General features: G+C 39.8%; 1 protein-coding gene across 29 annotated transcripts in view; it reads right to left on the bottom strand.

Moving 5' to 3' along the window:
- BAZ2B (bromodomain adjacent to zinc finger domain 2B) overlaps positions 1-24,331 on the bottom strand; it is a 297,222-nt gene that overhangs the window by 36,436 nt on the left and 236,455 nt on the right. For 16 of the 29 annotated variants that reach the window (XR_013536707.1, XR_013536710.1, XR_013536708.1 and 13 more), the window contains 7 exons: positions 24,052-24,096; positions 23,743-23,775; positions 22,446-22,511; positions 7,516-7,656; positions 5,676-5,930; positions 3,341-3,555; positions 2,471-2,545 (listed from right to left, as the gene is read on the bottom strand). Coding sequence is in view for 23 of the 29 variants with exons in the window: in XM_072982530.2 (XP_072838631.2) it covers positions 2,471-2,545; positions 3,341-3,555; positions 5,676-5,930; positions 7,516-7,656; positions 22,446-22,511; positions 23,743-23,775; positions 24,052-24,096 (830 nt within the window). In the remaining 6 variants the exon portion in view is untranslated. The remainder of the gene's footprint in view (positions 1-2,470; positions 2,546-3,340; positions 3,556-5,675; positions 5,931-7,515; positions 7,657-22,445; positions 22,512-23,742; positions 23,776-24,051; positions 24,097-24,331) is intronic. The other 13 variants (XR_013536712.1, XR_013536709.1, XM_072982542.2 and 10 more) reach the window with 2 other exon arrangements.

Genomic DNA, 24,331 nt, shown 5'->3' with positions numbered 1-24,331 from the left:
TTGACAACAACTAGATTTGGCACTAAATACCATTTGATTTAGTTGTTTTCTCAAATTCCTCTGTTAGACAGTACTGCAGCTAAAGAAAAAGCAGTACAGCAATCCATTTAATTCTTCTGTGCATTTTTTCAACATAATGCATTTTTTTAAATTAAATTTCATCTTCATGGTGAACTTTGCCATCCTTGTTAAACTCTAAGACAAGAAATGAGAAATATAATTCGCAAGTGAGATACAGCCTAGCAATGTAACTAAGGTCTTAACATTCCAAGTTGTCTATGTATTTATTTTATCTTTAGAAAGATGCCCTATCATGGCTGTTATGACAACAACCACTTCAAAGAATCATGCATGACGTCTCCTCTAGATCTCTTTCTACTAGCTCATAATCACTTTGAACAACATAGACTTGGAGTTTCTTTGTCAGTCCACTAAAACAGGATGATACCTTAATCCACATGAGAACCACCTTCCAACAAAGACAGAGCATCTCAGTACAAGGTTGGGAATGTAGTTGGAAAAAGAATGGCATTAAAATTCCTGTTGGTCACTGAAGCTCAGTGGGTGACCTGGAACTCTCCGCCTGAACCTCCCTCAAAGGCTTGTTAAGACAAGAGGCAATGAGCTACAGGATATTACACGTTTGGGGATGAAAATCACATACCTCTCTGGAGAAAGGACAGAAAAGGTAACAAAGATGCTACATGCTCAAGAGATCAGGATGCAGTTGCCTATGCAGCTATGATGTAAAGCAAAGGCCAATATGAATAGGCTAGTCCTCATATTGCGTGGTCCTGGCCTCTGCATTTCATGGAATTATAAGTACATAGACTTTGCTTCGTGGCAAAATGGGCAAATGTGTAAATATATCTTCCTATCTGGAGAGCCACAGTGTAAAACTGGATTAAAATTCTTTCTCTTTTGCTAAAATGAAGGATAAGACACAACATACAAAGGTCCAAAGGAGAACTATGATATCTGGGTGCCACATGAAACATGTTTCAGGACAGGGGTAGTGTTTTAGGGCTGGCCAATGAAAGTACAGCACCATTCATCTTCTTGCTAAGACTTCCAACAAGTACAAAGTGGGAAATTTTTAAGCCAATGACCATGAGGCTAAAAGAAACACAGAGGAAATTGCTGTTGAGGAAGTCATCAGGTCATCCACATGACATTCAGAAATGGATGGAGGAGGAAGTAACTGTGTGGTCATAATGGAAGGGGACTGATAGTAGAAGACAGGAAAATGATGGCAATGACAACAACAATAATGATTTAGGAAAGAAAAGGAATATACTCATGCAGGGTTGTTTGCCAACTTTTTGTAAGGAGAACTAACTCTGAACCCACTCCCTCTAAATCGAGTACTTACATTCACAGAAAGGAGAGGAAAAAGCTGCCCCTCAATAGAGACACCCAACAGTCTGCTTTCCACAGGGGACCTTTGATGCTATCAGGACAGGACGGTGCATAGAACATGAATTTATATCAGATTTAATGCCTAGAGCTGCTCCAAAGATACAACCATGAGCCCAGCATGAACTGGGAGCCAGCAGTATCACCAGGAATTCACAGTGAATATACGTGTGTCTTCCTGTCATTTCTTTTAAGTCTCTTTTTACTTCTTCTCTCTCTCTCCTGCTGTTCTCCTTTACTTCTTCCTTCTTTCTTTGGAGTTTCATTAAAAGTAGGGCAGGGAAGGAGAAATATGGTTAGAAACATAAGCAGTGGAAGCCAGAGACTCCTTACTCAGCTAGACAAGAAAAGACAATGTTTGAGAAAGAAATAAAGCGTCACTAGGTATATCACATGACTACGTATCCCTGCTCTGGCTCACCATTATTTGAACATAAAATTCTATGATAGATGGAGCTATTATGCTTGCTGTATGGAATTTTGTTTTGTAAAACAGGAAAAAATAGAGAGCATAAAATTATCATCCTGAAAAATGTGTCAGTATGTGCTGTAGCTAACAGGTAAGATTATCTTGCAAATGGATTATTCCTTGAAATAGCACAGGAAATAAATAGCTTATACAGCAAAATTTGAAGTATTTTAAATCAGTTACCTACATGATTTGCACTTTTTAAGGTGATTAGAGCATAACAATCTGGCTCTGTAAGTCTTCCAGAATAATATGATAGTTCAAATCAGTTTCTACTAATGCCGATGACAAATTGACAGCTCCAGAAAATTTCAAATGAGAAAAGATATTATTTCTTTGAAATACTATGAAATGACTTTCTCCATATTTGTGGTCCTCCTAATTGACAAACATTCATGTATCTTTAATGGATTTTGAAAGATAAACTGTGGGTTTTTAAAAATTAATTTTTTCATCATAATTTAACTATGGAGAGTTACTGCTCTTTCTCCTTCCAGATATCCTGATTTTTCTCTTTGAAGTCAGTCTGTATAACAAATTAAGTAAATACAAAATATTAGAATTGTTAACGGAAATATCACTTACTTCCTAAGTTTGCCTTCAACCATCCATTTGTCTCTCCTTAAATTCGACATATAATCTATGTTCTTATCTATTTCACTGTTGAAAAAAATTATTACTTAGATAATTCAATGTATGATACAGCTCAAAAGTGTTTTTGAAACCATGTTTGGAAGAGCATGTAATATGTTACAACTCTTATAGATAATTAGTACTGTTTAGTTACTGTATTTTTCCATTAATAACAACCCCCCATTTATAAGATGCCCCCCAATTTTCTAACCCCAACATTTAAAAAACTTAGCTTTGAGGATTCAGCCTCTGAGCTCAGAATGTTGGACATTTTGTCTCTGTTGAATCTTTAGCCTATAAGCTCCACCTCCATGGAGGTGTGTTCCAATTGGTTTGCTCAGGATCAGCTGACATCAGTTCCATAAGGCTCATGATTGGAGGAAGCCAAGTCTCCTGACTGTAGGAAACTAAGCCTCATGGCTGAAGGAAGCCTGTTCACAGAGATAAGGTATGTGCCCTTTTGTTCTCTCCTTGGCTATCTCAGCTTATTTACTTGTAAAAGACCCCCCTCAATTTTTAGGGTAATGATTTTAGGAAAAAGTAGCATCTTATAGGAAAAATATGGTGATTAAAGTTATTGCTCTAGTATACAACCAAAGCAAAGCAAAGCAAAGCGTGAGTTAAACAAATAACCAAGAATTAGGCACATCCTTTTTATTAATTATTGCTTATAAATTAAACCCAGCAGGCTACTATGCAGCATTAAGTAGTTTGAACTATTAATTATGTGATGGGAATATTACTATTTATAGTCATTTATTTATTTTGCTATCAGCATGAGAAAAAGAAAATCTAAACACAGAAAGAGAGCTGAAGTCGTACCTTATAACACTTTTGCTACACGCTAACTCGTTGACAAGGAAAGCAAGTACTGATGCTTTCTGAGCGGGTGTGTGCGCCTGAAAAGCTTTGGTTTTCAAGCTTTCTGTGAGTTCCGTTTGCCCACAATGGCCTTCCATAAAAATTTGAAGAATTTCAGATACATTGTCTCGGTTGATGCCAACATTTAGCAAATGATCTCCAAGGATTGTTTTAGCCTGGAACCAAAAAGCTTTGTCCATAATTAATTTTACATAAACCATATTAAGAATGATCACATACATGTAACACATGATTTCGTTATTTGATACAAGGATTTAAAAAATTTTAACTAAACCATGATCCAGAGACACTACTATTCATTGACATATTAGGATTTTTTTGCCTAGTTTTTCTCCCCTTCCTGAACTGCTCTCATAGATCCAGTATATGCCATTTTCTGAATGAAATCCCCTCCCCATGCAGTTTAGATTACTCTGTCATGAGCTCAGCATCTAATTTTAGGGTTTGGCACAAAAATTATTGAGCCAAATTTTAGGGGTAGAACTGCTGGATGACATTTATTACCTTCTAAGCAGCTGAACTGCCAAACCTTCAAAATGATATTTTACAAAGACAAATGTGTTTTTAAAAAAGCAATTTGGCTGTCACTTGAATGATAGGTCCTTGGAGTTAAAGTCTCTAAAATCGGAGCACACACTTGGATGTTTGCAGTTATAATTTCTTAATATGAAACCAGTTGAGTGAGAAGAGACAAAATGGTGAAGTGACGTTTGGTGAAAAGTGTGATGAAGAGGGTTCAAAAGCTCGATTGCACTCACCTTGTTGAAATCCAGTGATGGAAGCAGAAATTAACTTTTAACGGTTAATGAAATGTTGTCTAATAGAACAGTAATCTATGATTTGATTATGTATATGTCCCAATTTTCTGAGAATTACAGAAATCTAACTATTGGGGGCCTACAAACCTTCATTTGTTCAAACAGTTGTAGCTTGATATTCTGTTAGTCAAGAAACAAAGGCAAGGGATGTGGGGGGGCAGTTGTGAAGAGTGTTTGTGATTCAGGTGAGGTGACATCCTAATTTACAGTAAATATAAAGTGCCCACTATACATCATATGCACAGGATCTAATCACCTTGTCTCAGAGAGAGACTGCATTGATTTAAACAACATTGTTGTCACACTCACAATTGTTCATATTTTATTAGACATGTTTCTATGCTTGAATCTGTTTTGGTAGCTAATTTGGTATCTAAAGTCTTAATGTAATGGTCAAACTACACATGTAGTTTTCCTGCATAGTATACTGAATGTGTAGCAAGCAGCTGCACCTTTAGTTTTTCCATAAATAATCATTTGTGCACAGGGATTGTTACTGGGTCTGTAGCAAGCAGGGGGATGAGGGAAATTTGTCTTTTTCCTCCCCAGTGATAACTGAGACCAAATAATCTCCCACCACCATTGGGACTATGACACTTTGAGGAAAAAGTTCCAGTTGGTGCCAAAAGCCAAAACTGTAGCTGCATGACATGCATTTACCATAATTTGGAATTCAGACTTCAGACCAACCCTTTTTAATTTCTTGCTCCCACCACAACATCTAACAGAAATCTACATATATGAATTCCTTCCATTTGAGGTAGACAACCTGGCAGATATTTACCTGGCACTATTTAGCAAATTAGGAAGGATAAGTGAGTGTATAAAGAAATAAATCATAATCATACATATTAACACAGAACTGTTCTCTGTTGTGCCTGTCCTTAAGTTATCAATGTGCATTATCCATGTACCATAATGAGGTTATGAGCAAGCTTTGGAGTCTTAAAGAGAACTTTTGCAGTGGGGGACACTACTACAAGAAACCTTCAGAACAGCCCAAGGAGGACTGAAAACAGAATGGCCTGCTAACTGGAACGAAACGGGAGCATTCCACAAAGCAGCCTTGGCTGTGCTTCCCACAATGTAGGGAGATAGTTCTAATCTGACTTTGAATTACATAATCCTGAATTACATAAACCCAGTTTCACTGGGATATACCACTTCAGCATCCAGTTGAGGACACCTATGATGGAATATCCCTCTGTACAAACAAAAAAATCAAATGCTTCCCTAACATGCTAGTTTTTCCATATACAGTACAAGGATTTTTCTTCGTTGATTGGTCTACTCTACATTCAGTTACTTCACAATGCATTCAACTACTTCCAATGTTGAGTCTGAAATGTTACAGCCCTGTATATACTCATTCTCTTGGTAAAAGCTGGTGGCTAAGGAAATAGCAAACTGATAAATTTTTATATTATCACAAAAGAGGCTCCAAGACTATTCATTACCTTGTATCCTGTGACGAGTCCTGGATCACAAATTGCAGCTGAGAGTAGTCTCACAAGCAAGTCTTGTACTTCTCCCATGCTGTCTCCTATATTTAACAATCCCTCTTGAAGTACACTTAAACTAGGGACTTCCAAGTTCACGTCAAAGCCAAGAACTTTACCAAAGTTGCGCAAAAACTGCACCACCATGAGACAATCGGAAAACGTACTTCCAGAGAGAACCAGGCCTGGAATGCGAGGCAATTCTGGCAAAGGCTGGAGGGGAAAAATTGCAAAGAAAGATGACCTCTTGACTAGGAAGAAAAATCACTTGCAAAACATGCTACAGATGTTGCAGTCAGCTCTCAAGTTAAATACCAGAAACCCATTCTTAAAAGTCTCCTATATTTAAGAATATATACAGTGGTGCCTCGCAAGACGATTGCCTCATGGGACGATTAATCCGCAAGACAATGGGTTTTTGCGATTGCTGTTACGCTTCGCAAGACGGTTTTTCCTATGGACGATTTTCACAAGACGATGTTTGGGTCTATGCTTCGCAAGACAGTTTAAAAAAAAAAAGGCTGATGCTTTGCAATATGATTTTTCCCCCATTGGAACACATTAAATAGATTTCAATGCATTCCAATGCGGAACCGCTTTTCGCAAGACAATGTTTTCGCAAGATAGCAATTTTCGCGGAACAAATTAACACCGTCTTGTGAGGCACCACTGTACATTCATTCCAGATTCCCTCCTCCATAGCCTAGAGCTTTCAAGTATTTTGGGGAAGTGCTGATATGTGTTAACTGTTAATGCTCAAAATCCTGGACCAAACCACTGCGTCTTGTTCCTCATTACTCTTCTCCTTTCTCTTCCTCCCCCCCCCACCGGCCAAGAGGCCATGACTTGTTCAGCCCCCCATTTCTTAATGCAGCTACAGGGGACTGAGAGCAGAGCCGGGCTTTTGGCATATAATAGACTGTGCTCCCTAAAATGTGTTCCTTTCATTTAGAATAACAGGTCTCTAATCCATTACAATTAGGAATATCAGGAAACACGTACAGGGCACATCCTACTGTTATTTGAAAGCTGAGGGTTAAAATAGCAAGCAGGCCATGAAAACAGTGGGGGCAGAGATACATGAGCCTGGGTTTGAGCTGGGCTTAGGCCAAAAGGGTGCAACCTTACACAAACCTACCTAGGGTTAAGTCCCACGGAACTTAGTGGGCTAGCTATCTGGGAAATGTGTATTTGTTCAGGAAGCAAAAACTTCAGTTTGCTTTCTGAGGAAAAGTGACCTTATTTAAAGATAAGCAGTTCCCATAGCAATTAAGCAAATAAATGAGCACAAATGCTCTACTGAGAATCCTAAAAGCACTGAAAGAAGTTAAGAACTTAAGAATTATACTGGATCAAGCCAAAGGCAGGTTTAGTGGCATGCTCTGTTTCCCAAAGCGGCCAGTCAGAACTCATGGGAAGCCCATAAATGCGACATGAGGTTGTACAAACACAAATACATTGATGATGAGGCATAATGGAGCTAAGGAGCTGGTTTTAAATGATCTAGCTTGGTAAGCATCTAGTAAAGAGGCCGCCTGAAGTCCAAATGCCAGTGTGTCCACTACTAATTAACATCCCACACCAAAATCAATTGTCCCAGTATTTATTTTAGACTTTCAGTCTGGATGTAGGCCATACCTAAATGTTGAAGAGATATTATCACACAATCTAAAGTAAAGCAGGAATGATTTTAAAAAGGCTACAATAAGAAAATTAATTATTGTAACAATGAAGGAAAGGAGGAACAGCATGAAAAGGGGCAAGGAAAGAAAAAGTACATTTACATTATTCTGATTACCTTTTGGTCTGCTAAGCACATATCTTCATTAGGCTTCTTTAGCTCCTTAGCCATTTCTAATTCCAATCTTCGTTGTTCCAGTTTACGCTCTTTATTTAATCTCTTTTCATCACGCTTTTCTTGTTTTAACCGCTCTTTCTCCTTAAATAACACAAAAAGAATAGAAAATTAAATCCATACATTCCACTTACAAAAGAGTAATTTAAGAATGTGAAAAGCAGTAGTTATGTAATCTTAATAATCACCATAGTAATTAAAACACTTGGATTAAAGAAAGGGAAGGAAGAAAAGACACACTCAAACTTTGGAAACATGGAAGAACCATCCTATGGTTAAGAATATCTGGTGTACTGATCCCCCCAAGTATGTAGGCACTATTGTTTACAAGAGCCATTGTTTTACTCTTAGAAAAGGCGCTCAAATTATCCAGTGCTTATTAGAGCTATGACTATGTGGTTTTTCAGCTCTTCAAGCCCATATATATAGACATAATGCCTTTCTCAATATGAAATAATGGTTTTCTATCACTACTGAAGAATCACAGTCTAAACACTTATGATTAGGAACAAGTTTTCCACAGTTAGTAGTGTGATGACTACACAAGCTTGACACTCAGTACTTCCTTTCTAACAAAATCAAACTCCTGTAGTTCACGGTATATATGAAAACCCTACCCTACCAATATGAATGGTAGAAATGCAGAGCCTCCAGAGGAAACCAAACAAATGTCTGGGAAAATTTGTCTACATCCTAAGATGCACTTAAACGACCAGAACAATGTGTGTGTGTTCTATGTGTGTCAGTGTGTGACGTCAATCCCCACATTCTCAGAAGTCTTTGCCATCCTTTCCCAAAGAGTTCTTAATCCTCAGGAGTAAGTTTCTTATGGGACTGTATTAAATAGGCTATATGTGGGGAAAGGCAGGAAAGCTCAATTCCTGGAAATTAGGATCTAAGCTCTATTTTCATTCACCTTTCCCCCAACAAAATCTTATCCTAGTCCCACAATAATAATGAATATATTCTATCAATTGTATGCACGTTTGTTTTCTTTAAAATATTCTGATTCCCAGATATGGGTTTCCTGTGCAAAATATGAAATATAATAGTCTTGCATGAAAAAAGACAGGTTACTTACCTGTAACCATGGTTCTTCAAGTGGACCTCTGTGAATTCACACAAATGGGTAAAACAGTGCCTGTGCTGGTCCTTTCGGAATCTTCTAGAGCTTAGGAAAAATTAACAAAGTTTAGGTTGCCCTCTACAGCGCATGCTCCGCCTGCCTCAGCTCTCAGTTCCATTTGTCCGCCACAGAAGCCTGAGCTTAGACTAGACTTAGTCAGTGACGGACAGTGGGGAGGCTGGGCGGGATGTGTGAATTCACAGAGGTCCACTTGAAGAACCATGGTTATAGGTAAGTAACCTATCTTTCTTCAGCGTAGCCTCTGTGAATGCACACAAATGGGTGACTAGCAAGTTCACTTACTGGAAGGAGGTGTGTCACTGAAGGATGGACGCCAGCACTGCTCTCCCAAAGTTGGTCTCTTTCCTGGCCCTGAGGTCCAGTCTATAATGTGATATGAATGTAGACACATTGGAGCAAGTAGCTGCTCTACAGATGTCAGGGATGTCAACTCCTCGCAGCAGGGCCGTGGATGTAGCAACAGCTCTAGTGGAATGAGCTTTGAGACCTTCAGGGAGAGGTTTGTTCTGCAGTTCATAAGCAAGGGCTATAGTAAAGACTAACCATCTGGATAATGTGGAAGAGAAGGTGGCAGAACCTTTGCGCTGTCCATAAAAGCAGAGGAACAGTCTATGTGCTGTGTGGAAATCCTTGGTGCATGTAACATAATATGTTAAAGCTCTTCTAACATCTAGGGAGTGGAGCATGCGCTCAACATCAGAAACAGGATTTGGAAACAACGTAGGCAACACCAAAGGCTGATTAACATGAAACTCTGAAACAACCTCGGGCAAAAAGGAAACATCAGGATACAACATGACCTTGTACTTGAAAAATTGAAGGTAATGTGGATCGTAACGGAGTGCTGCCATCTCACTCGCTCTGCGTGCTGAGGTGATAGCAACTAGGAACAAAGTTTTAAATGACAGAAGATGGATGTCACAGGATGCCATGGGTTCAAAGGGTTGATGGGTGAGAGAATGTAGGACCACCTGTAACGACCATTGTGGAACCGGATGCCTTACCGGAGTTCTCATGTTGAAAAGACCCTTTAAAAAGGCCTTAAGCGTTGGGTGTGAGAAAAATCTGGATGCTTCAGAGTTACGTGGTTGGAAAGCAACAATAGCTGAAACATAGACCCTCAAGGTGGAAATGGAGAGCCCCAAATCAAACAAGTACTGAAGATACCGCAGAAGTGAAGTTAATGAGAGTGGTGAAGTTTGTAAACTGTGAGTCTCAGCAAACTTTAAGAAATTTCTCCATTTGTATCTATAGAGAAGGGTAGTGGATGGTTTTCTGGTCTTCTCAATGACTTCTTGTAATGATGGGATATCCTCCACGCTGTCAGGTGTAGAGATTCTAGGTCTGGGTGGAGGATGTTCCCCAAATCCTGAGTGATGAGATGCGGGAGAAGTGGCAACTCGATCTTGTCTACAGCCATTGACATCAGCATGGAGAACCATGGCTGTCCTGGCCACCATGAAGCAATGAAGATTACATCTGCTTTCGTCTGGCATGTTCTGATTAATGCTCTTTGACTGATGGGTATAGGTGGAAATAGATAGAGGAGACCCTTTTTCCATGGGATCATAAAAGCATCTCCAAGTGATCCCTTGCCCCTTCCCGCACGAGAAGCATATTTGCTGCATTTCTTGTTGATGGGAGTTGTAAACATGTCCACTGATGGTTTCCCCCACTTGTGACATAGACCGAGGAAGACATTCTCGTCCAGTTCCCATTCGTGAGTTTGGAATGGGAGGCGACTCAACTTGTCTGCCAATTCGTTTTCTGCTGTGGACACATGGATGGCTACTGGAAAGATGTGATGTTGGCAACACCACTCCCAGAGATGTACTGCCAGAAACAGTAGAGACTTGGAATGAGTCCCTCCCTGTTTGTTGATATAATAAATGTTTGTGGTATTGTCTGTGATCAGCTATACACCACGACCCTGTATCAGAGGAAGGAATGCCCTGAAGGCTTTTATTACAGCTAGCAGTTCTAGATGGTTGATGTGGAGGGAGGCTTCTTGAGCTGACCACAGAGCATGGATCCGATGTTCTCCGCAGTGAGCTCCCCAGCCTATCGGGCTTGCATCCGTGGTGACCTGGCATGTTAGCTACAGAGGTTGAAACGGCCTTCCCATCAAGAAATGTGGTAGAAACGTCCACCATCTTAACTGCTGTGAAAGTTCTGGAATGACGAGTAAACGTTTGTGCTGACTGTCCTGAAGGGGATCGAAGAGGGCAAGCAGCCATGACTATAGGGAACGCATCTTCAGATGAGCATGGGACACTGCACATGTTGTTGAGGCCATCAGTCTAATAGATGCTGTCTTGCTGAGACTTTCGCATGTGGCTGGAACTTGCAAATTGCTCTTTTTATTTTCTTTATGCATTCCAGTGGTAAGAACATGTGAGCTTTTATGGAGTTGAGTCTCGCCCCTATGTATTCCACCACTTGAGATGGTGTCAAGTGGGACTTTTTGTAGTTGACTGAGAGTCCTAGGGACTTCAAGGTGTTGAGAACCAGTTTGGTATCCCTTAGTGCTCTTTTCCTGGACAGGGAGACGATCAACCAATCGTCTATGTATGGATAGACCTGTATCCCCTTAAGGCGTAGATAAGCTGCCACAGGGGCCATACATTTGGTGAACGTCCTTTAAGCTGTTGACAGGCTGAAGGGAAGAGCGACGTATTAATAAATGGTGTTGTGGAAAATTAGACGGAGGTACTTTCTTTGATTTGGATGAATGGTCATGTGGAAGTAAGCATCTTTCAGATCCATCACAACAAATCAGTCTCCTTTCTTTAGCAGGTGAATGATGGACTCCAGGGTGACCATCCAAAATCAACATGGAAGGAGGTAAGTGTTTAAATCTCTCAGATCTAGGATGGGCCTTATCCCTCCGTCTTTTTTGGGTACCGCAAAGTAACGGGAATAAAAACCCTTTGCGATGTCTCGGTTTGGTACCTTTTGAATGGCTTGTTTTTGAAGCAGGGTGAGAATCTCTTCTTCTACAACAGGATCGAACGATGTAAGCTTGACCTGTCCTAGAGGAGGCAATTCTGTAAATTCCAGACGGTAACCGGAGTGTATAATGTTTAAGACCCAGGAGTCTTTTGTGATGGTAAACCAATTTTGCAGATATGGAGACAGGCGAGTTGTGTGGACTACTTCTGATGGTGTTTTGATTAAGTCAAAGGTACTGTTTTGCTTTTTTCCCAGTGGGCTTATAGGATTGTCTTCGTTGACTGGATTGTGGTCTGAGACTGGAAGCAGAAGAGGCTTGAGATGATCTTCCTTGACCTTGGTTTCTGAAAGGATGGTAAGACTGGGATGTTGGTTGCTGGTATGTGTGCTGTGGATACTTAGAGCGCCACTGAAACTTACTGTATCTGGGTTGTTGTTGGATGGAATAGGATTTAGCTGTCCTTTTGCTTTTGTGCAGGTTCTCCAAGTTATCATCTGTCTTCTCATTGAAGAGACCTGAAGCATCGAATGGTAAGTTTTCAATCCGGGTTTTAATATCATCCATAATATTTGCAGATCTAAGCCATGCATGCCTTTTCAGAGTAATGATTGATGCGAGATTCTTGGCTGTGTCATCAGCTATATGGCGAGATGCTAGTCTTTGGTGCTTTGATAAAGTAAGGGCCTTGGCTTGTGCATTCATACAAAGTTGTTTGAAGTCCTCAGGAGCAACCTCTAAGGCTGGCAGAATCCGGGACCATAATTGCCTTTGATAGGCTCCCATAACCACTAAATAGATGGTGACTTGCAATAAAAAAGCGGTTAGGGAGTACATACACTGTCCAAGGACCTTCAACTTCCTGCCTTCTCTGTTGGTGGGAGTGACATGGCCCTTCACAGGTGATTTAGAGGCACTAGATTCCACTACCAAGGAATTTGGTATAGGATGCTTGACTAAGAAAGTGGTATCAGGTCTATGGATGCGGTACAGATGTTCTGTTCTACAGGATACTGGTGTAGAATTTGCTGGCTGGGCCCAATATTCTTTAATGAGGTCCAGTAAGGCATGTATGTAGGCTAAACTCAATGGTGGGGATCTCTCTTGATTGATATATCCAAAAATGAGATCCTCAGTCTGTGGAGGTGACTGTTCAGTGTCCATCTTAAGAGTTTTAGCCATGCGGGAGACCATTTGGACGTAGGACGAAAAATCCTCAGATGGAGATGAAGGATGAGTGTCCGCTGCATCAGACTCAAGAGGTTCCCCTGCCACAGGTGTCTCCAGGGAAGCTTCAGACATCATATCATCCTCTTGCTCAGAGAAGCCTGAGGAAATAAGTTGCTCCTGCTCAGAAGTTGAATGTCTCTTGGCAGGATGTCCAGACTCCTTTTGAGATGACTGTCCCTGGGCAGAAACTGTGCCTTTGGAAGTCGTTAGTGATTTCTTATGATGAGAGATCGCAGTCTCCTCCCTATGGTTTTGCCTCAAAGACTTGTGACTCTCAGCGTCGATGTGCTCTCGACATTGATGCTTGCGAGGAGGAGAGGCTGACGGAGAGGACGAGGAATAGTCGTAATGCCTTCTTTTCCTTCTCCTCCTGTAACCCTCCGACGTTGAGGAGTCTGATGTAATCCCGTCTTCGATGCCAAGATTTCCTTTGGTCCTCACTATAATCTGAGTCAGAAAGAGATTCATCTTTTCGGTGTTGACGTTTCCTCCTTTTCTCCACGTCGGAGTCCGAGCTATTCCGCCTGTGCCTATGCCGGTGCCGAGATTTTCCAGGCAAAACGACCACCTCCTGCTCTGAATGTGGACGTCAAGGAGGAGAGAGGTTCTTGGCCTTGGCTGGTCTCCTATGGGGTGGAGAATTCGAAGCCAAAGACCTCGACACCAAAGAAGGAGAATGTGATGTCCACGCTGTAAAAACAGGGCTGTGATGGACCAAAGCTGAACTAGCAACAGTCTGAGCTAGTTGGCTCATGGAAGGCGATTGTCTAGCGTCAATAGGTAGTGATTCTTGTTGTCAGGGTGGTAATGAAGTCCCCGTTTCAGAAAACGATTCTCGGTCCCAGGAAGAATCTTCCAAAATAGGCAAAGGCACAGATGCTAAAATCGGTGGGACCGAAAGGGTATGCTCCTTAGGCTTTCCCTTGGTCTTTGTTGTTTTATCCTTTTGTTTCAGATCAGTGGCAGCATTGGAAGCAGAAGGAACAGTACGTGACTTTTTAGCAGGAGCTTTTTTCTTGGGTTTGTCCACAGTCTTAGTTGTTTGAAGAGGGGGTGGTGAGGCAACCCGAACTTCAGACCGTACAGTAGATGTAGCTGGAGTAGACTCCATTTCAGAAGGTTGAGAGGCACAGTGTGTCTGGTTCCAAAGAAAATATTTCAGTCGTTGCTGACGGGCTTTAAGAGCAGCTTTGGTAAAGCCTTTGCAGTGCCTACAGAGATGGGGCTGATGGTTTTCTCCCAGGCAAAAAACACAAGGACTGTGGCCGTCAGAAAAGGGTAGCTTTTGGGAACAGGCAGTACAGCGGCTGAATGGTCCTGAACAGGACATAAGCCGGGAATTACGGGGAGGAAGTCCAATAATGAGGTACTAAAAGGATTAGGAAGATGGCGCGTGGCGCCACAGCGGGCAGTCTAACAGGCGGGAAAAGACAATCAACAAGTACTTGCAGGGATTAGCCAGTAGAGAAGTCGTTCAGTCCAATGTCAGGGCAACAGAAAAGCGGAAAATCTATGAACAAGCCAGGTCAAATACGAACTAGCCAAAATAAGAACGCGAAAAGGAGAGCTCTAGTCGAGAGGTTCCAACTCTGCTGGTGGAAAAAATGGAACTGAGAGCTGAGGCGGGCGGAGCATGCGCTGTAGAGGGCAACCTAAACTTTGTTACTTTTTCCTAAGCTCTAGAAAATTCCGAGAGGACCAGCGCAGGCGCTGTTTTACCCATTTGTGTGCATTCACAGAGGCCACACTGAAGAATGGCAACTTATTTCACATCACCTTGACTCTGATCTGTCAGTCAGATGGACAACTATAAACTCTTCCTAGATTTAGAGATGGTAAAAGTATTTGAAAGAAAGGTATTATTTATTTATTTAAAATATTTTTTCCACAAAAGGACCCAAGACCGCTTTCATCATTAAAACAATATTTAAAAGATAAAACAGTAAATACAGAAATATTTGAAAAAGAACTAAACAAGTACTATATTAAAATGGTAACTAAGATCAATATTAAAACACGTTTAAAACAACAGAGCACAACAATCCATTTAAAGGTCCTCTCAGACCACCAGTTGTTAAGGAAAAGCCTGCCTGAAGAGAAAGGTCTTGGCCTGCCTGCGCAAAGACAGCAAAGATGGGGCCAGCCTGGCCTCCAGTGGGAGGGAGTTCCACAGTCTGGGAGCAGCCACAGAGAAGGCCCTTGAAACAAAGACTTTGTTCGGAAAAAGACTGTGAACTGTCTCAGAACACAAATATGCAGCTTAAAGTAAGAATATTATATTGAATTAGACATTTGCATATTAAATGTCAACAAGCTCTAGTAAGAAAGAAGAGTCATTATAACATTATATATTTTGGAAATCTACAGCCTATCTTCTTCTGCCCGAATGACCCTCTATATTTATGTCAGCGTCAGCTTCTCTTCCTGGCTGAATAGCAGGTTCAGGAGCAGCATGGCAGAAGTAGAAAAAATTAATATGTACTCTTGCTCACTGTCAACATAATCCTAACATAAACATATATGTCTGTTTGCTGTTTAAATATTAACAACTAGACACATGCATACCTTCAATATTACAGCAATTTTTGCATTCACATAATGGTGAAAGTAGCCCTAAAGTTCCATCAGGAAGAAAAAGCTATGTATAAGCTTTTTGTGTTAGCTACACTGGTAAAGTGTGGAAAAACAAGGGCACAAGAAAACAAGTTCTTGTTTCATACAGATAAGATTTAAATTGGAAAGAAAGAAAGAAAGAAAGAAAGAAAGAAAGAAAGAAAGAAAGAAAGAAAGAAAGAAAGAAAGAAAGAAAGAAAGAAAGAAAGAAAGAAAGAAAGAAAGAAAGAAAGAAAGAAAGAAAGAAAGAAAGAAAGAAAGAAAGAAAGAAGCATGCATGCATGCATGCATGCAATTTATTTCAGGAGAATCCAGTGTTGTGGGGGGGGAAGCAACGGAACAGAAGGTGAAAGTGAGGTCTAACCAACTGTTATAAAATTTTACTGCATCCATAACTATAAACCCTTTCTGCCATAGCATTTCCGATATTCCCTTTCAGATATGGTTGGTGTTTTTTGCATTTTATTACACTGCTGGGTAATATCAGATTTTTGTTCTAAGCCTAATTTAAAGTGAGAATCTGTTGTTTATGGTGGTTGCTTGTACTCAAATTTAAAAAGCATACTGTAACTAGATTTGAAGATACAAGGGAATACTGTAGATTGCAAGTGAAAAAAAAAGACTAACAGAGCTGAAGTTTATACAAGGCAAATACAAAAGCAAAAACTATACAAACCACAAAGGCTGGAAGAAAATAAAAAGAAATATACTACTTCATGTAGCTGTAGAAGCATGTACACGCACAGAGAGAGAGAGAGAGAGAGAGAGAGAGAGAGAGAGAGAGAGAGAGACATATACTGTATTATTATAACATGTAAGAGTTTCTACCTAATGTAACAACCATTCATTAAGTTCTTTTAAAAAAGGTCAAAACATTACAGAGCTTATGGACATAAACCTATATTTTATGTGCAAAGAACACCGGATTTAGGGTCGGGCCTCAAAGCTCTCTCCTCGCAAATTCACTGAATAGTGTGTGCTTGCCTTTTCAGCAGAGAGTGCAATTCCTTATTGGGTTCAAGAATGTCTGTGCAAGAAGAGAAAGCTGCATTTAGCCCTTGTGGCCCTGTGGTCTTAACTGACAGGGTATAATATAAGCTAAGAATTATAGCAAGAACACTGGCAAAAATGGAAGCATGGTGGACCTGTATCACAATTTTGCCCTGTAGATGCTGCTACAGATGCCACATCCATCTTGTGATGACAATCAGTTGCTTGCAAATTGGCACCTCTTACATATAGTAAATAATCTTTTAGTTTTTGTATATGTCCACGTAGCAATAAAGTGTTCCTAGTACACATAATTTAGTGCTCTAAACTATTATGAGAATAAAAACCAAGACACACAAAATGCAGGAAACTAGAATGCTAGAATAAGAAACAAGATGTATAGTTCATTACTGCTAATCATCCAAAGCAAAAATAAATGAGAAACTAAGTGTAGAAAGAGAGGACCGTATCGGCTGAAAAACATGGGAGATCGGTTTGGATACAACACAACGTCATTCTTGGAAGCTGCAGCTTCCAAGTAACCTTGATGACACCAATGTCCAGTAGGAGAGAAACAAGAAAAAGATAAGAAGCAGAAGATGACACAATACAGGTGAAACATGAAATACATTTCTTTGTTACAAGAGCAAAATAGCACAATGCTTTATTTTTATCCTGGCTTACAAAGAAGCCAAAGAAACACAACACAACAAACTAGTTTGATGTATGCATACTTAGAGGTAAGGTCTGGTAAGGAAAATAAGGCTTACTTGTACATAAATCCGTAGAGACTACAGCCTAAATTATTTATGTTAGACACTGGGAGATATACCTTTCCTTAATAATAGGTACTACCTACAAAACTCTGATAGTATGGATGTAATTGTCTGTCTTTATGAACAAGTTACTTATCTATAGCTATGGCCTTGACTGGCCATTTGTGAATTACATGTGGGTTGTTTCTGCCCCTGTGTGAACCTCCTCTAAATATTCCAGAGTTTAAAGAAAACTGTTACAGCAGCTTCCCACAATGCTAATATTCAAGTGCCTAGCAATTATCCTTAGCTTTCCCAGTCTGCTGCTGTTAAAGAAAAACAGTTGCATGGCAGACTGTGGGGAGGATGGGTGGGTTGTGTGAATTCACAAATGACCACTCAAAGAACCACAGTTACAAGTAATCTGTTCTTCATCATGGTCTTTGTGAATCACGCGTGCGGGTGACGGACAACCTCACTTACCAGCTGGTGCAATGTCATGCCAACACAGATGAAATTGTTTCTCTTCTAAAGGCAGGATCAAGTTTTGCCATGTGTGAGTTTCCCACTGCAACCCCCAATGGAGACAGCTTGCCTAGAGTCAGCTCTGTAAACTGACTCTAGGCAAGAGTGACTGAAGGCCAAAGATGAGGCGTGAATTGAGAAGCCTCTTCCATGGAGGCAGAATTAAGGCACACCAAATCCTCCTGATCTTTGTCCTCTGGTGGACACTGCTTTGGGGTTCTTTGTGTTTTTTATGTTTATTTGTAGAGAGAGTTGTAGATCCCTCTGAGTTGTTAGCACTTTTCTTTTCTTCGATATCAAAGAAGATGTCGATCTCAGGTCTAAGGTTGATATTGATGTTGAAGGTCTGCCTTCAACACCACAGAGTGGTGACTTATGCATGGAGTCAGTTTGCGGTGGTGTCTGATCGTTTTGGGATCTGACGGATGATGATTCCACCCTGAGAGTGTCCACAAGGACTTGTCTTGAAGGTGTTTTGCAGACATTGTCTAAGCTGATCTAGATGGCTTAGATATCACCACCTATAATGACTTCTTCTACAAACAGAATTTTAGGTGAGACTGTCCGTTCGTTATGACTCTGGAATATTCTGAGGATTTCACACAGGCACAGAAACGACCCACACCCACAATTCACAGAAACCACAACAAAGAATATATGGACACTCTAATCCAGGACTGGACAACTGAGGGGTATGCAAGGATGTATATTTTACACACTGTCCTGCAGTACCTTTGGGAAAGCAGAATTGTGCTCACTATATTTCAAAATAATTCATATTGTATTTTCTGAATGGTGCAACAGTTTTTTCGGGAGCAGCTTGTATGCCGAACTGTCCATTGTCCGCTGGCAAATATCACAGATATTTGCCCAAAGGAGGTGCTATGTAATTTGAGAGCTAGGAAACATCACTAGTTGGCTGGATCCAACCTGAAGTGCCCTTAAGATCATATCATTCGTTAAGCATTCATTACTTGCTGGAAAAACTATGGTATGTACATTAAATTTCTAATTAATACAGCTTTTTGGCTTTTGCATTCAATGTTATAAATTTTAAACAGAGTGTACGTGCTGGATATGTATAATTGGGAGATGGGTTCAGTTAAGTAAAACAACATCTAGAATTCCGGCACAGCAAGCTCACCAGGCAGCAACTAGTATAAATCTCGAGCAACAGAATGTTCACAGCACACAAATCACTCGAGTGTTGTGAGTTTAGTTCCAACTTTCCACCTGCTTATTAAGGAGCTTCGAAAACCTGAGACGCACTCTCTTATTATGACTGCCTGCAAAAGTGCTGACAGAGCTGCTTAGTGATAAATGCACATTTAACAACCTTTTGTTGTTTATTGATCCTCTGAGAGTTAGGGTGGGGGCAAGCTGCAGTATAATTATGATACTGCATTATGCGATTCACATAAGTAAAATGAATATAAATCCCTGTGTGGTGTTGTCTTGAGGTTTTGATGGCTAAAACAGAGAACTCAGGGGAGTCCTGAATAAATACAGTTCTACAGCAATGCAGCTATACCATAAGCCATCAAAACTTGAGGTATATTCCTAGATTGTGGCTATCGTTTATTTTATGTGAGTACACTTAATAAAATTTGGAGTCACACAGGAATCTAGGTCCCTGGCAAACTTTAAGCTGTCCCTGTCTACACAAGTTAGAGTATAAAAACCAGACATTACTTTGAAAGAACACTTCAAAAGGGGAAAAAATTCCACATACAGTATTGATAAAATTAATGTGTCAATCTTATACACAGTTAGCTAGATTGAACTTCCACTACATTTGAAAAGGCAGAATCCTATTGCCTTACATGATTGCACCAGGGACATCGCACTGAGTGCCTAGCTGCATAAAAGATGGTTGCATAAAAGATGACACAATTGATCAAATGCCCAGGTACACCCCAGCAATTGGGGAAATGGAAAAACCACTGTATGGTTGTCTTTATATGCACAGTTCTTCCCAATAAGATTGAGTCCACTGTGTTTAAGACTTTAATAATATAACTGTGTGCTGCCAAGTCAATTTTGATTTACGGCAACCCTTTCCAGGGTTTTCAAGGTACACAGTAAAAGCAAAGTAAAGTGTGCTGTTAATATACCACCCCATAGTGCTGAAAGCACTCTCTGGGCAGTTTACAATTTAATTATGCAGGCTACACATTGCCCCCCTGCCTGCAAGCTGGGTACTCAGGTTACCAACCTTGGAAGGATCAACCTCGAGCCAGCTACCTGGGATTGAACCCAAGTCATGAGCAGAGTATTGGCTGCAGTACTGCAATTTAACCACTGCACCACGAAGCTTCTCCTTCACAAGTACTCAGGTTTAGCTTTTCCTTCTTCTGCAGGTGACCTGGGGCCAGGCTCCTGGGACTATATATATATAGTCCCAGATTAAACCCCTTGAAACTTTAAAAGGTCTACAGAATTATATTATAGACCCCCACTTGAGATTCTGTAGCAGGCCACTGTCAGTCGAAGTAGCAGAGATTGTACTAGGCTAGATGAACAACCAGTCTCAGACTATATAAGACAGCTTCCTAACTTACTTTGGGGTGTGTATGTTGATTTTACATACTGCCCTTGTTTTAGAGAAGGTAATCAGAATATTAGAGTTTGTTTACCTCTGAAATGAGAAAAGCTTTGCCAAATCATATTTTATGTCTTATGCTTAGAAATATATCGGAACTGATTTCTTTTTTTTTGCCATTCAACAGAGTTGATATAAATCTTTTATTTGTAAATTGTTTAGAAATTTGTGATTTTGTTTTATTTAATCATCTGGAGTTATAACATGTTTAGTTAGAACTGGAGAGAGAGTTGGCTTTGAAAATAACATTAGCATTCAAAGCTGAGTCTCTTGACTGGGTGTGGATGGAGAAGAGTATATTTAAATTTTATTTACCCTGGTTTACTGAAGTGTAAGTAGTAATACACCACACTGTCTCTATGTCTATTGTCTGCTGTAACAGCATATCCCACAATTCTACAGGCATGAGTTCTTTTTGTTCAGCAACATGAAGTGAATTATTTTATTAAACAAGAGTCCAATATGTGAAAATCTTTGCTGCTGTAAATCTTCAATCTCTGAACATACAGCAGGACAACCAGAATATAATCATGTTCATTATATGCATCACTGAAATAGTGCTCACATGTAAAGGCTATGACTCAGAAAGACATTCATTTTAGTGGTGTATGATAGTTTCTAAAGCTGCCTCTGGTATATGAACTGAGCTTTAGAACTCACTTTCATTTATGTAATACATAGGTCAATGGCCCCTGCAATCATCTACCAGATGAATGGTTCTAAAACCAATATTGATGGGCAGACTTTGTCCTAAATGTTCCAAATATAAATTCCATAATGCTAGACATTTAACATCGTTCCAATTTTCATACTTACCTTTAAAGTCAATAAGGCAATTTTCTCCTCTTAAAAGTGTTCGTTTACAATTCTTTACCTGTTCTTCATTTAAGATTTGCTTTTCTTTTATTATTACTATTATTGATAATATTCTTTTGTGAATACTGAAGTTGAACACTTTATTCTTCTGAGTGCATGATCATATTCAAAATATTCTCGGAATATTTCCTATCTAGTGATAGCTGGTATTCAAGGTTGGCATGTTACGGGTTAGCATAGTTGTGCTGATGCTGGGCCCCAAGTCAGTTGCAGTTGGGGTCATGAGCCACTGCCAATCTTGGGAGCTTCCCAGTCCAGTTTCTACTTCTCTCTGCTCCTGCCCAGTCACCTGCCCTCTCTGGGCAAAGAGAAGAACCAGTAACTCCCACATACCTTGTCCTCCCACTCCAAAAGAGGCAAGAGGTGGGGAAACTAACTCTGCAGCCAACTCTGAATGGATAGTGTGCTTAGAACTCAGCTACATTTCCCTGCAACTGGACTGCACAACAGCAATGGTGCCTGTTGTCTTTCAGTTGCTCCCTAACTAAGGAATCCCTGATAAACTTTCGGTTCCCTAAATAAAATCATTGACATATCTGGCAGCACTGGAGCAAATGAGAGTGTTTCTTCCACTTTGAAGAGCAAGTCTGGACAGTGGGGAGCTAATTCTGACTGGGAATGTAGAGGAAAGAAAGTGTTAAAGTTCCCTTCCCTGCTGCCAAGCCACAGTCATGGTCTCGTAACATCAGTTCCACACCAGCCCTTCATACCAGTTATTCATTAAAAAAATAACAAAACCAAGAGCTCACGACAAAACTGGATGATAAATGCTATGGACCTAATTCTTGCCTTGAATAAAAATTAAACACATCCCTCCCCCCACTCGTTAGATGACAGTCTTCTGTGTGCTAGGTCAGACCAAGCAAGCAGACAAGGAAGAAACGCATCTGTTTAATCAAAAACACTTTCCACAAGCCCATAAAACAGGATGAGGAACTTCATAGAGAGTGTATATTTAAAAGGGAAATCATAAAACAGTATTTGCCAGATAGAAAATATACGAGTACGAAATGTCCTACATGCAAAATGCGGAAATTTCACACCCTGTCCTGAACATTAGCTATGAGGAATGAAAAAAGAATTACCTGTTTGATACCTATCTTTGGAGGGAGGGAAGGAGGGAGGGAGGGAGGAAGGAAGAGAAGAGAAGAGAAAATATCCCCTCCTCAATAGTCTGGTACTCACTTCTGCTTTCTTACGGGCCTCCATGGCTTTCATAAGCATCATATGTTGCCTTCTCCTTTCTCGCTCCTATTGAAGCAGATACAATTAGAACAAAGAACTTTTCTACCAAGTGAGAAGTGCACACTGTTTTGTTTTGTTTTGTTTCCAAAGCTCAACAGGACATGTTTAGCATTAATAGACAAGTCAGGGGTATATGCTAAATAAAAGACGAGAATAGCCAAGTCTGTGCATGTTTTAGTTCAGGTTTAGAAAGCAAATACAAGTAACAACTGAAAGCAAAAAGGTAAAGCGATGAACATGGAGACAGTGTAAAACAGAAGCATACAGATTTACTTATGGTCAGTTGTGAGGCTCCTTCAGAAGCTGGCAGAACAAAAAGCATAATGGTTGGCTGGAACAGGTCAGTTACCTTACATCTGCTATAACAGGAAGCTTGCAATTACTCGCTAATGGCCAATAAAATAAACAAATGACTATAATACAGATCCTTTCAGAAGTAATCAAAAGTGGGTGATTTTAAGAAATTAAAAATGTTTTGACTACGTATCAGTTTTAAATATATATCTGTATATAAAATTACGATGCAGCCAATGGGTCAAAATAAACCTGCTGGCTTTCTGATGAACTGGCTGCACATGAAGAAGAATGCAGCCAGATGTTCTGATCTACTGTTCCTCTGAGGCCAGCCACAGAGGCTTTGCCACAATTTTAGATTAATGATATTGGGAGAATTTGGGGGGGGGGGGGAATTACCAAATTTTAGAACAAAAGAAAATGGGTTTATTTTTTTTCTATTAAAAAAAATAACACTCTTCAATTGTATTCAAACTATATATTAGCAATTGCATAATATGAAAATGAAAGTAGAATGGTATTAAATTGTTTTTTTATTGAATGGAATAAATGGAATATAATTGCCAGAATCAATTTCAGAGGTTGTCTAATGAAAACAAATTGAAATCTATTCTAATTCAAATAGTGCAATTTGGGAGTGAGGTGAATTTGTCCCCAATTAGGAACAGTAATCTAACCTGATACTCCAGTAACAACAACCCTGATGTCAAGGGCAACAGCCTTTCTTATGGCTCATGAGTCTCAATTTACAATAAGTTTGAGATAAGTCATATTGTTTTTCTCTTACAGACAAGACAAGCAGATGTATGCAATGCACTGTGCTGGAAAGCCATGCAGCAGTATGTAATATGACAGCAGCCAGTGCTACATTTTATGCATTGCTATGACAACCATATCACAACCAAATCACAATGCGGTGTTAGATGTACAAAAATAAACATACCCATACCATATCTAGTCTATGCCTCTCCAACTCCTAGTAGAAAGAGTTGGCACATCATTATGAAACAGAAATCACAAGAGTCAAAAAACATTTTACAACCCACCCGTCCCAAAGATCCCAAAAATCAAACCAATGTATTCATTAGGCAAGCAAAATATTTTAAGCTGATTTTAAATCACTATTTTAGAAGAAGGAACGGACATTTGAAGAGTTGCCCTCCCAATAATTTAGATGCATCTTTAAAATATGTACATTTAAAAATGTGTAATTGTTTGTAAATTATATTTCGCTTTAAATTATGGTACAAACCTGATGTTTCAGAAGAACAGCTTGCTGTCGTCTCATTTCCTTTTCCTTAAAAATATGAAAAGAGTAACTGAAACTGAAGTATCTAACAAACATTGCCACCAATTGTACTCTTTTTCTGTCACATAAGAGAAGTCCATGTTTTTTGGTTCATCAACGACTAATCTTTAATATATGTATTTTACTAATAATCTCAAATACCACACTATATTCCTTGAAACAGTGAAAATGAAAGATATACTGGAATTAATGTCATTAACGCCAAGCTCAGAATTAAGACAAC

The sequence above is a fragment of the Pogona vitticeps genome, chromosome 1 (genome assembly GCF_051106095.1).
Source record: "Pogona vitticeps strain Pit_001003342236 chromosome 1, PviZW2.1, whole genome shotgun sequence".
Taxonomy (NCBI): Eukaryota; Metazoa; Chordata; class Lepidosauria; order Squamata; family Agamidae; genus Pogona; species Pogona vitticeps.
The sequence above is the reverse complement of the archived record's forward strand: the minus strand, read 5'-3'. Positions and strand labels throughout refer to the sequence as shown.